The sequence below is a fragment of the Narcine bancroftii genome, chromosome 6, assembly GCF_036971445.1.
Source record: "Narcine bancroftii isolate sNarBan1 chromosome 6, sNarBan1.hap1, whole genome shotgun sequence".
Taxonomy (NCBI): domain Eukaryota; kingdom Metazoa; phylum Chordata; class Chondrichthyes; order Torpediniformes; family Narcinidae; genus Narcine; species Narcine bancroftii.
In genome coordinates, this window is record NC_091474.1 from 9,398,944 (window position 1) to 9,412,177 (window position 13,234).

Sequence of the window (13,234 nt, forward strand, 5' to 3'; positions counted from 1 at the left end):
GAATTTCTGTGTAATTGAAACTTGCAGTAGGGACCAGTAACATTTTGAGCTGTTAGTGGGAGTGTGATCCTTTATTTCAGTCATCAGATAACTAAAACTCATTTTTTTAATATTGCAATTTTATTTTTTGGATTAGTGTTTAGCAATTCATTCTATGAACTGAGGGGGTTTTCTTAAATGTGGAATAATAAGATCATTTAAGTAATGATGACACAGTATTCTGATTTCTTCAGAAACCCCATCTAGACATTGATGTCATCCTTCAGTATGGATATTTGCTGTTCTTGCATAATCTGGTCTTTTGTGCAATTCTAAATCAATAGCGATTCAGTTGAACTCCAAACTCGTAGTAAGTTATTCGGTTCTGTTGCTCCAGAAGATTAACCAGAATACCTTTTGAAAAAATGTTTGAAGGAAAGAAAGGAGTATGTTACATAGATCTGTTTTAAAAAATATTGTAATAAATTATCCTGAATATAAAACAAAACATAATGGAGATGGATGCGGCGAGTATCAATTCAACAGTAGACATTGCAGCAACTTGTCATTTGCCTCATCCACAGCACTGACCAAAAAAGGATTAGCTGGGGGTGTGAGGGGAAAAGAGAGAATGTCTAAACTGCTGGGTACATTTAACCCCCTTGCGCACACATTAAGTATTTCTGTATTTAAATTGAATCGGCAAAGTCCAAGGATAATCCTGGAGTGTTGGAATTTAAAAAGGTACTTTCTTATATATGAATCTTTTAATATCAGAGTTTTCATTTCAAATGTGTATTAAATATCGGTCACATTTAGTATCCGATTACAGCTATGAGCCAGTTGTCCGATTTGCAATGAAAATGAATTGATCAATTCTGAACAAGCCCCATCAATGTATATCAGACAGCTTAAGGAAGAAGGGTGAATACAATATAATTCAGGACACCACAACAGTGTTTTGGATAACCCAAGTTCATTGAGAAAATATTTGGACTTGCAATAATGGAGAATGGCTTGAGGTGTAGTGGAAAAAGAAAGTGTGGGTTCACACAAAACCTCTTGCTGCAATAATTAATTGGATTGACAACTGTTAATTTCCAAAACTTATGCAGCACCATAAGGCTGTAATTATACACCAAAAAATAATAAATCATTAATTGAATGTGTTCAATAGTTGACAAAGTGTGTTGTAGAGTTTGTGACAGAGAATGTGTCTCGTTACAGGCATAACGGTGATTCTGACCACTGTGATGGCGAAGAAGATTTCTACTACTCAGAGATCGATGTAGATGTGGATTCATTAACAGATGGTTTGAGTAGTCTAACACCAATGTCTCCAACTGCAACAATGCCACCAGTTTTTCCGAATGTGGATTCCAGATCTTCAAATTCAGCTTCAAAGAGTGAAGAAAAGTTAGTGACACCTTTGAGTCGCTCTGCCCCAACTAACTTGTATCATGTCCGCACTGACCATGCTTATCAGGTAAATTATTAGAAAATTTGAATGTAACTAAAAGTTGACATTTTCACATCTTCGCTATGTGTCGTTCAACTGGCATAGCTGTTGATTCTACTTGTTTAGTTTGGCTTTGTTAACGGTCAGATCTATTCAATCAAATTTTCAGTGAGCTGGAAAGGGTGCAGACATGTAAAGCAATGGGGGAAGGAGGCTCCATTGGTGCACATATGGCCATTTCTGTGGCTCCAAATGGGACTACAGGATGATGTGTTGCCTCCCTTTTTTTGCCAGAGGTGAGGATATTTGTGAGACCTTCTGACAGGGGTGGGTGAGCAGTCAAAACTTGGACCAATGACATGGGTAGGAAGGGAAATATATAAAAACATTGACGTACAGAGGAATTTGGGGTTCAGGTACACCGATCCTTAAAAGTAGCCACACAAGTAGATTGGGTAGTAAAGAAAATTTTTGGTTTGCTTGCCTTCACTGGGCCGGGGTATTGAAAACCTATAGGTAAAATTCAAGATGGGCTTGAAGTGTATCCATTCATTATCACTTTTACAGACTCCGGTCTATTTTTAAAAGCATTAATTTAAACAAATTTAGAACATAATTATATAGCTATAAATGACTCATTATACTCTCTCCAGTCTCTTGGTTATTTTGTCTACAAGGACAGGAATCCAGTATGGCTTTAACAGATTAACTCTGGATGGATAGGTATTTAGTGACTAACATGTTGACCTTCAGTTTTTATTTCGATTAATCTGTCTCTTTTCTTAATCCCCTACTTCCCTTCTACACTCAGTGTTACTATTTCTGCACATTAAATACATTCCCCCTTGATGTTTCCAAGATAGACAAAACGGAAAGCATTTTGTTTCAGAAAGACTGTACAATTGAAGTTGGGGAGGGAGGGTAGGAAAAGAGGGGAATGTGGTTAACTTAATTCATTGGTAAGGATGATGTGTAGACTTTGGTTTGATGAAACAGATCAGGAATGTAAAGATGACATTTAGTGAGAAAATGTTCCAATACCTTCAGTTGACTATTTCATGCCATCTAATTTTTGTTGCTTTTATATCCCTGCAACCATGTTTTATAGGCTACAGCACCTATGAGCATCCCTGTATCATCAAAGTTTGTGCCAAATGGTTCTGGGTTCAGCATATCACTGCAATCTCCACCTATAATTTTTAAAGGTTCGCAGGTGAGTGGTGCACAGTCTAACTAGTTCACTTTGTAAATGCTCAAGATCTGCCCAGTTTACCATGTAGGGTAATTGTATAACATGACACTTGCATTCCAGTGCCATCGCCTTTAGAGTATTTCTTATCATGGTGCAAAAGTGTAATTAATTTCGCAGACTGATTTTGAAAGGCCACATGACTGTATTGAATCAACCCTGTACAAAGCAATGTTGGAAAAAAAAGATAAATCACCTTCATTGGTCTGACAGTCAGAGTTCATTGGGAGTGAAGCAGATCCAAGATCAGATCAGCTTTGATCTTATTCAATGGCAGAGCAGGTATGAGGAAACATATGGCCCAATTCCTACTGTTTATGTTATTATGAAATTAACATTGACAATTTACACAAGATCCTATTTTAAGCGCACCTCTGCGTGTTTCAAGAGACTTGCTGATAACTTTCTACAGGAAATTGAGTAGTGTGTTGAGATTGGATCAGAGGTTAAATTCCAGAAAATGTGAACTGATCCCGCCTACTTTCTGGTTTGAGGATTGGGCAACTAGTCCACGTGTATGAAGTGGTTCTTTATTCAACTAATACAATAAGCCTGCTTGTTTTAATTGAATTGGGTTTCATGTTTAACCGCACATGTGCACATTTTCAAAAATCCAATAGCTGAAAGCAGATTGAAAGGGGCTGAATCCATCTGGTAAGTGCCTTCATGGCACTCGATGTATGCCCAGATGGAAAATAGTTGTTGTAGGCTCATTGAGCTTGATTTGCCTGCTCTCCCCAACTACACCTTGTTTTCACTTTACTTCTCCACTATCCCAAACATACCTCAAAAAATGCCTCCACCCGAGCCCTTGCACACAACCTCCCATTTTTCTGCCCAATCCTCATAAACTCTGATTCTACCCCTATTACCCTGAAATAAGTTTGAATATCCCCATCACAGGTTAGAGAATTTCAAAGATTCAAAGCCTTAATTTCTCAAGTTGATTATCAACTCTTTATCCTGTCCCTCTCACTGTTACAAACCTTATTAGTACTAACAAAGGAGCAGTAATGTAAAATTCACCAGAAAATGGTAAATTAATCCAACTATGCGCAAATTTTAATGTGTGTGTGTGTGTGTGTGTGTGTTAAAGTCCAAAACTATTTCAGTTTAAACTTGAGTCTGAAAAGTTCTTTTTAAAGTCCTGTTTCAAACTTCCTGTTGAACTTCAGGACCTTCTTAAATTGTGGTTCAGAAGTTATTATAAAGCAAATCACACGTCTTTTGATGAATTGTCTTTCAGAGAGATATTCTTCTCAAGTTAGGGTGTGGAACTGTGATCTTCATGATGAGTTATTTCTTAAACAGGAGTGACCATCTTCTGGGCACAAGAGGCTGCCTCTCTTCTTAAAAGAGCAGTCGGAAGTCACTATCTCTGACATCATGTGATGTGACATCACCACAGTTTTCGTTTCATTTCTGCAAAACCTGCCTTTCTTCAAAACCACTCCAAGACCCATAACAACCTTCGACGTTATCGCTGTTCAAGTGCCTTGACATGGTTTAGTTCTGGAAAGTCAACACAGGCATTTCAAATGATTCTGGAGGTTTGAAACAGCTGCCAGCATAATGCTGATTGCACATGAAAATTGCTTTAAGAACCACACCTTGTACTTGAGTTTCAGTTAAGAACACTTCATTTTTGTGGCTGTTTTTCCCCACATGGATCCACTCTGTTAGAAATAGAAGTACCTTTAAAGAAATTGCTCGAGACAAATATTGAGAACAAAGAACATTTATTACAACAACAATGCAAAGTTGGGTGCTTCCCCTTACCCTGGGAATACACACATACACTGGGGCTCACCCAACTTTTATACAGTAAATTTCAGTATCAGAATACCCTCCCCCTTACATTCTTCTGCCCCTGGATGGGTTTGGCAGAGGCAATCCTTCCTGCCTACGTGCAGTTTCAGTATACTTGGAGGACCGGGGGTATCCTGTCGGTGTCTTCTTATGCCATTATTCCCATTGTCCTTATTCACATCCTAGCCCTTGTCCCCATTCACATCTTCCCGACTCTCAGGGCTACAGTCCCTTCATCTGCAGGGTTCGTTAATCTTGTCTAGGGTTTACTAGTTAAATATGCCTACTTGAAAAATCTGTTGTATGGCTTACTAATTAGATATGTATAACTTGCTAATACTGTCTAAGGTCTTCTAATTATTTATGCAAGCCTTGCTAATTCTATCTGGGGCTTGGCGACCCTTATCTCGTTCAGACTAACTCTACTTCTATTCTCAATTGTCTGTCCTTCTCTCCTTCATTCAGTGAACTTGCTGCTGTAGGAGATTCTTATCTTACTCAGTGTCAGCTTCCTGCCTTCTAATATCCATGTCTCATGTTGTTTGCACTGGCTTCATTCATTTACTTATGTATCAATTTTATTTTCTTCATGTTCATATTGCAATGTCAGTTTTTCTCCTCTCTCACAATCCTCACTTTTCTTTTAGATCAGTAATACTGATCTCACGCAATGATCAGTGTTACTGATCTCAGTGTTACTGGTCTCTCACAACTCCAATTGAACACTTTCTCTTATTGCAATAGTGTTTCTACACATGTGCTGTGACCTGTGTGTGACACTGTACCAGCCCTCAACTAACTTACTAAGAATACATATACAATATTTTAACTCTATAACTTAATTTACTAAGACATTTTTATATAAAACATATCTCAACATTAACACAGATCCATGACACTCACTTATATTACAGGTTTTTGGGCAGATGACAATGAAAATAGGAATCAATAGCCCCTTTTCCACTGGCACCTTGTCCCAAGAATGAACTGGAACAGGGTCCAGTGGAAAAAGAAAACTGTCAGCACGTCAGCATCCAATTATATCATTTCACACCGGGGATTAACCACCCCGACCCCTACTCATATCCCCAGGGCCAGCTGACGCCAGTATGCTAATAAAACTAGTGGGAAAGGGACAGCAGTCACTTGTTTCCAGTCGAAGGTAGAATACGATCCCCGGCAATGAGTTGTGTCCCAGTTAAGGATAGCCCAGTGGAAATGGGACAAAGGGCTTCCTTCCACTTCTATAGATCTTGCAGTAGATTTATATGCATACAATGTATAAAGGAGCTTGGGGAAAAAATGCGCACAATGTATAAAAAACCGTAGGAAAATCTGCAATGTTGATCTATAGAAGTGGATTTCAAACTATTTATTTCTACTCACATACCACCTTAAGTAAACTCTTACTAATTACCTATGATCGCTGGCAGGCTGTCGGTGGTGGAGCGGGCTTCAGACTTCACACTGAGGACAAACCCATAGACCTAGTATCAAATCTGGGGTTAGGGTTTACGTTCAGGTTAGTGTTATGGTTAGGCTTAGACCCATCAATGTGATTCACCTGGATTGTTGTCTGAAGAGGGCATGCAAACTCATTGAGGTCCCCTTCCATTCTGCACACATCTTTCAGCTACTCCTGTCAGGGAAGAGATCCAGGAGTATCAGCACCCTCACCATCAAGCTGAGGAACAGCTTTTTTCCACAGCAGTGAGAATGCTGAACAACCAAAGGAACTTCTCACACTAACCATCCGATCTCTCATATTCATAAAACAATATTTATTTGTCTTGTGTGTTGTCTGGTTCTGTGTCTACATGTTTTGCATCGAGGACCAGAGAACGCTATTTCATCAGGTTGTACTTGTGCAATTGGATGATAATAAACTTGGCTTTAAACCCTTACCGCCTCTTAAAATGCACTTGCTGACATGGGCCTAGGCATAGTTATTTGATACTGATTTTTTTTTCAATATATAAATAAAAATGTGTGAAATTAGGATACTTCAGCTCATGAGACAAGAGCCTAAAATACCTGACCCCTCTCGCTTCCACCTTTGAAATCATTATAAAAACACAAAGCTGGAGAAACTCAGCAGATCAAACAGTGTCCTTTATATAGCAAAGATAAAAACACATCACCGACTTTTCAAGCTTGAGCCCTTCATCAAGGCATGAAAAAATGTCAGCAGGCATCCAAATAAAATGATAAGGGGGAGGTGTGTTTGCAAAGGCAAGAGGTAATAGGTGGAGAAGGGAGGGAGGGTACAGGAGTAAGCAAGGGGAGGAGGGATGGCTAGGTAAATAGAGGGGGAAGGGGGTGGAGAGCTGAGGGAAAGAAGACAGGTAAGGAGAGCAGGTTAGTAGCAACTGGAAAAGTCAATGTTAATGCCATCTGGCTGGAGAGTGTCCAGACGGAAAATCGGGTGTTCTTCCAATTTACAGGTGGTCTTGGTGGGATAGTACACGACGCCATGTACTATCCCACCTAGAATGGGTTTGAAGCTCCATTTGTCCAATTCTGCAGTATACACATCAGGATTGGAAGAATTTAATGTAGCATTAACTTCTATCAAGTAAAACAAATCAAAAGCCAAAGGTTTGTTGACCCTTTGAGTAACCGCAGATATTTAAAAAAAAAACCTGAAATACAAATCCAGTGTAAAAGGAATGTTAACCAGAATAAGATACATTCCTGGGTTAGATTCCCCGTGAGTTCAAGCCACAAAATTAATCTGCTCAGCCAACAAAATAAAATTTGTACTTTTCTCAAATAAGTAGGGAAAATTTGGGGATGTACTTGTCGTTTGGCCAGAGAAGAGACAGACTTTATTTCAAATATTTCCCTTTCCTATTAAATTTGATTTTTCTTTGGCAGTGTTTGCTATGTACATTTTGCTGTTACGTCATGGAAAACTAGGAACTTCATGTGAATCTATGATTATCTTTAGGGTCCTTTAACACAAATTCGTCCAGTAAGTATTGTTGAGAAACGCCAGATTTCTCACCCATCCTTGAAGGTACAGACTTCACTCATGTCATCTCCCAAACCAGGGCCAGGAACAAGGTACTATTTTACTTTCTATAACATAATTTAATCTGGTGTAATAAATTTGATGGAAATTATTAATTTATAAGTTGCGTGTTATTTTCACATAAGCACTTGGCCCTGCTAATACTAAATAAATTTTCCAAGTTTCATGACATTAAAGTTTGGTTGCATGCATAAAAGAAAATCAATATAGATGATTTGAATTATTACTAATTGGTATACACAGTTGATCATGTTTTAATTCCACAGAGAAGGCAGATACTTGGGAATTTATAAATGGTGGTCATTCAACCAGTTGCACCTGACAGATTATTGAAGAATGCGCAGTTAATCCAACTCCAAAACTACGCCATTCTCTTCATAGCCCTGAATTAGTTTCAGTTGCCAGAAAATCCATTAAAGCCTAAACCTCTGTAATTTTGGAAACCATTCCTTTTGTGCAAGACAGAAAAGTACTGGAAAAACTCAATGGATAACACAGCATCTTTAGGAAGTAAAAAGTAACCAAAGTTTTGGACGTGAGCCCTTCGGCAAGATGCTTGCTCTTTGCTCATACCTTGATGAAGGACTCAGGCCCATAATGTTGGTTATCCCGTGGCTTCTTGTAAATGCTACGTGACCTGCTAAGTTTCCCCAACACTTTTGTGCATTGTACAACCATCTCTGTTTAAAAGCAATTCTGTTAGTTTCTTGAATATTTTTTTAAAAACCTATAGAGGGGGAGAAATACTGAAGCTATTTTGCAGTAGATACATTGTCTACTATAAAAGAAAAATGAACAGTTTAATGAGGTAGAGATGTATGAAAGCCCTTCTACTGTGGGGATTATAATTGGCTGGTTTACTCCTCCCCACCCCTTCCCTTTGACAGGAACCAGTTTTATGATAAAGTGTCAAGCAGTTTTGGAACTTTACAGTCCTTTTGCCAAGATAATGAAACAAAGTGCATTTTTTGGGACAACTATTCCATAGCAAGGTTAGGCTGCTTTATCAGGAAAGGACACATTATTAATTTCCTGGGGAAATCGATGAGAGAATGATTTGTCTTCCATTGTGAAGATGGTCAGTGAGAAGTTTTGTTTTGTAATTAATGAATTCCCAACATATTACTTACAATTAAAAAGCATTGCTTCTGTAATCACGTGTTTTACACCATCCTACACTGTGACCTTGAACATTTTCCAATAGAGCTTGAATTTCTAATTACTCTTGCCTGTTAAGCACTAATTTGAAACAAATATTACCATAAGAATAAAGTTCATCTTGGGTTTTAATTTTAAATTTTTTTTAAATTTAGACATACAGCACGGTAACAGGCCATTTCGGCTCATGAATCCGTGTCGCCCAATTTATACCCCATTAACCTACACCCCTGATACGTTTTGAACGGTGGGAGGAAAGCGGAGCCCCCGGAGAAAACCCATGCAGACACGGAGAGAACATACAAACTCCTTACAGACAGCGTGGGACTCGAACCCCGGTCCGGTCCCAATCGCGAGCGCTATAATAAAGTTGCGCTAACTGCTACACCAACCGTGCCGCTTTTCTATTTATCTTGTAAAGGTGGGTGTGATAAAAGTGGAAATTTTCGGCTCCAGTTGTCTCTAATGTTTTATACAGTAGGTGAATGAGAGAATTTTTCAAAATACAGCCTTATGAAACTGGTTCTTGGAAAAGTTAATACTGCATATGTAATCGTTGAATTTTTTTTTTGAAACTTTCATGCCAAAAAAAATAAAAGGGGTTCGACTATTACACAGGTCAAACTTTTGACTTTGGTAAGTGCCTGCGTTGTACAAGGCTCAGGAACTCGGATGGGCGGGCTGCTAGGGTGAGGATCTGTGGTCAGGAGATAGGATAGATTGGCAGCCAATGCGCTGGGAGTTAGATGGGCAAGTAGCTGGGAGAGATCTGCGGTTGGGATGGTGAAAGGTCAGATTGGCAGGCAGCTGTCCGCATTGGGACCTCAGATGGGTGGGTGGCCAGGGCCAGGGTTAGCAGTCAAGATCTCGGGAGATCGGATGAGCAGGCGGTCAGGGTCAAAAATAGGGGGGGTGTTGACTATTTCACTGTATCAACGATTACACAAGTATATATGGTACTTGTACACCCACTAGCTATCTAGAGTGAGGACTATTCATACATCTTCGTGACCACAGCATCACATGCACATTAATTGAATGTACATGCCTTGGTATCTGAATATCCTCCACTTACTCCCATTTTCCTTTGAAACTACCCAGTTATTACTGGGGGAAGTTGCCATTGTTTCTGAGCCAATTGAAGTTTATTTTTACATGTCAAGCACCCTGCTTACCTTCAACCCGACTGGTAAAAGGATTAGAGACAAGTTGGAAACGTTATTTCACTTCGTCAGGTGAAGGAGAAACAAAGCTCCCTGCCTGAGTAGGTGACAGAGGCAAAAAAATATATATTGTTTAAAAAAAAACATGGATAAGGACTTGGACAAAGACTGGGAGGTTTTGTTCAGAGAGGATGGACACAATGGGCTAAATGGCCTCCATTGTGTCATTTTGTTGAAATCATTTGGCTGACATCTGGTAGTCAGTAGCTACTGTTTTCAAAGTTGCCTGCATTTCCTTTAAGGAAACCCAGAGGTGAAGGAAAGAAATGCCGAAAAGTTTATGGAATGGAAAACCGGGATATGTGGTGCACTGCCTGCCGCTGGAAGAAGGCCTGCCAGCGGTTTGTTGACTGAATAAATGACACTTTTTGTATTTTGTACACTCTAAGACCTGACTGCACACTGTTTCCTGAACAATCAATTATAATAAAAGGGCAAAACATGTTAAAAGCAGGGCATGCTTGAAGCATGATTCTGTTTGGGTGAAACACTTGTAATTGTGTGTGAATACAATCAAAATTGTATTTTAAAACTTTTTCTTTGAACTTGCTGTGTTTTGAGAGGCATTTCAACCACCTGACAATTTTGCTAGAATTTCTTTTTACAAAATTTTGCCAATTTGATAAACTGCACTCTGATCTGTTCATTTTAACCCCTTGTTTCGGAAAACTTCAATTTAGAAGAACATTTGGCTCTTCGTTCCACTGCAGCACCATGGTTTCTCATGAGACTTGTATTGTTTCAGGAAGCACGAGCAGATTTTAAAAAAAATTGTGTAGAGCTTTGCTTTTACTGCATTAAAGTGTAAATTTTATAGTTTTGATTTTTGACGGTATACAAAGAGGAAAAAAAACAAAATTTTAATTGTTACTGTGGAAACACATTACTGTTGTTGTTTTATAAAAACAACTTTTGCTATAAAATTTGGTTAGTAACTTGGAAGTTTAGAGTAAGGTCAGACCTGGCTGGAAACTTCAGCATGTGCACTTACGCTGTACTGCACAACCAATCAGTCGAGAAACACAGAGGTTGCCAAAGGTGCAACATGAGAGTTGTGAGAGAAGTGAGGTGTAAATAATGTCTCTTCACTGTAATATAAGACTTGTAGCATAGCCTTAGTAATTTTTTTGAGAAAAGAGAAGAATCTGATGAAAGTGGTTTTGTATTTATGATCCATTTTCATGAATGTATGATGACCATCTTTTCAGTGTTTAGTCTGTCTTTCAGTGCTGGTTGCCATTACAATTTTTTTCTTTAAGCTATTCTGCAAATATTTCTGTTGACCACTGCAGTTTTCTTCTATTTCTTGATTGGTTACCTTTTGATGAATGTGACCAACAGAGAATGCTGCACCTTTTTAGAACCAGGATATTAAGCTAAATCCAGTTCAATTTAACAGCAGTTGCATCTCATCTTTAGGCAAATATTTAACAGCAAGTGAAGCCAACAGCTTAAAACTTTCAGATTGATTATATACAGGGTTTAAGATTGCTTTCCATCCAGTTAGTCACTGGCCAGTGAGTCACTTAATGAAGTTTCTAAACATTGAATGGGCAGTTTGATGACCAATATTGCCAAACAAAATTGATTGCTTAACAAAGATGATTACTTTGTCTTTTCAGTTATTTTAAATCATTAAAATTCTCAAATTAAGTTGTTTCAATTGTGCTGGCAAACTGGCCTTTTATAATTTCCAGCCCTTGTGAACCATTTGTTTCTATGGTTAGAAAGGAAAAACTCAGCATAGCTCAAGGTTTGAACAATGTTCATATGTAGTATTTTAGAGATAACATACCAAAGTAAGTCTCTCCACAAACAGTTTTTGAGCTGTATTCTCAGGATTTTAATGTTTATAACTGTAAAATGGAAAAGCAGAGACTCTAATATTTTTAATTATTTACTAGATTTTTTAAAGAAATTACTTACCTGTAAAATAGATATTGCAGGAACTGCTCGAAACTGGTCTTTGACCACAACTGGTGACATAAGCAAATGAATGTAAACTGCTTATTTTTGCAGCTTTCATTAAATCAGTTTGTTCTTTGCCTGTTGGAAAAATAGTCAATGGTTATTTTTCCACATGTCTTTCTGCAAAGGAAATGCAACCCACAACCAAGCTTGTTTTATTGCCAAATGTATTGGTATTTCATAATTTTGGCAGTAAACATTCCAAGAGTAAACTTTTTCTGCTTTGAAGACAGAATGTGTATTACCAACAGTTGTACTGGCTTTGGTTTCAAAATGTAATCAGTGAACAGGTGAAGAAATCAAAATCCTTTAGGGGGAAAATGCACTTTTTGTATGAAAAAGTTATGGATGAAAAATATGTATGTGCTTTTTTATTAATGTCAGAGAGGTGCAGCATTTGTTTTCCATACTGTGTTTCAATGGAGATGTAAAATTCTCGTGGTTTTACAAAGGAACAAAATGACTAAGTTAACCAGAATGGGAAGGACCTCCTTATTTCTGTACATACACCTGTAATGCTGTACCGTGTTCTACATGAACAGCAAATGCCTACTGCTGAGGTTTATGTGCCAATGTAATTCTGGGTTTCATATTTTTTTAAAAAATACAAGAAATAAAGATAATCCAATCCTTTTTTGTCTGAATAGTAATGTGTTTGTCACCAGCAAAGTCCGTACATGACATCACACAACCCTGAAATTTTTTTTGTGGGTGAGGCAGAATTACCACTTTTTGGTTGTGCAAAAGAAAAGTGCACAAGGAAGAGTCCATACTGTAACAATGGACAGATTCTGCTGTCATTTTTTTTTACAAGGAACCTAATTATTACTTTTCAATTACTTTCTTTAAGGCAATGCAAAGAGATCTGTGACTGAATTTATTCCTGATCTGACTCTTGATCTTATAAAGAAACATTGTAAATTGCATCATGTTGTCTTAATGCTCTGTAGAAAGAGGGCTCTAGTTATGTCATCTTAAAATAGTTTATCAACTTGCCTGCATGTGCTATTCACTTAACTTATTGCAGCTGAAGGTGGAGCCCTTGGTGCATTTGTCAGCACAGTACTTTTCTTTGATCAGGACAAGTTGTATCAAAGCCAGGCTACTGTATAAATGAGGTATTGTTAAGCGGGAATGTTTACTGTTGATCTGGCATTTGTAATTAGTAAAAAATATAAATGCAACCACAAACCTCAAATACTGAGGTCTGCCAGAAACATGGTACTGATCTCAGATTAAATTGAGGACATTTGATCTCCATATTATTACAAGATCCAAGCACAAGTTCTTAATATTCAAAATAATTCTTTAATCATTCAAATTTTCACACAGTATTTGGTTCTTTACATTCTACA

At 38.0% G+C, this 13,234-nt stretch overlaps 1 protein-coding gene across 1 annotated transcript in view; it reads left to right on the forward strand.

Annotated features, from left to right (window-relative positions):
- Window positions 1-12,512, forward strand: part of slc2a4rg (SLC2A4 regulator) — a 48,399-nt gene extending 35,887 nt beyond the window's left edge. The window contains exons 5-8 of the mRNA XM_069883861.1: window positions 1,207-1,465; window positions 2,547-2,651; window positions 7,447-7,562; window positions 10,154-12,512. Of these exons, the coding sequence (XP_069739962.1) occupies window positions 1,207-1,465; window positions 2,547-2,651; window positions 7,447-7,562; window positions 10,154-10,265 (592 nt within the window). The 3' untranslated portion in view covers window positions 10,266-12,512. The remainder of the gene's footprint in view (window positions 1-1,206; window positions 1,466-2,546; window positions 2,652-7,446; window positions 7,563-10,153) is intronic.
- The last annotated feature ends 722 nt before the right edge of the window (window positions 12,513-13,234 follow it).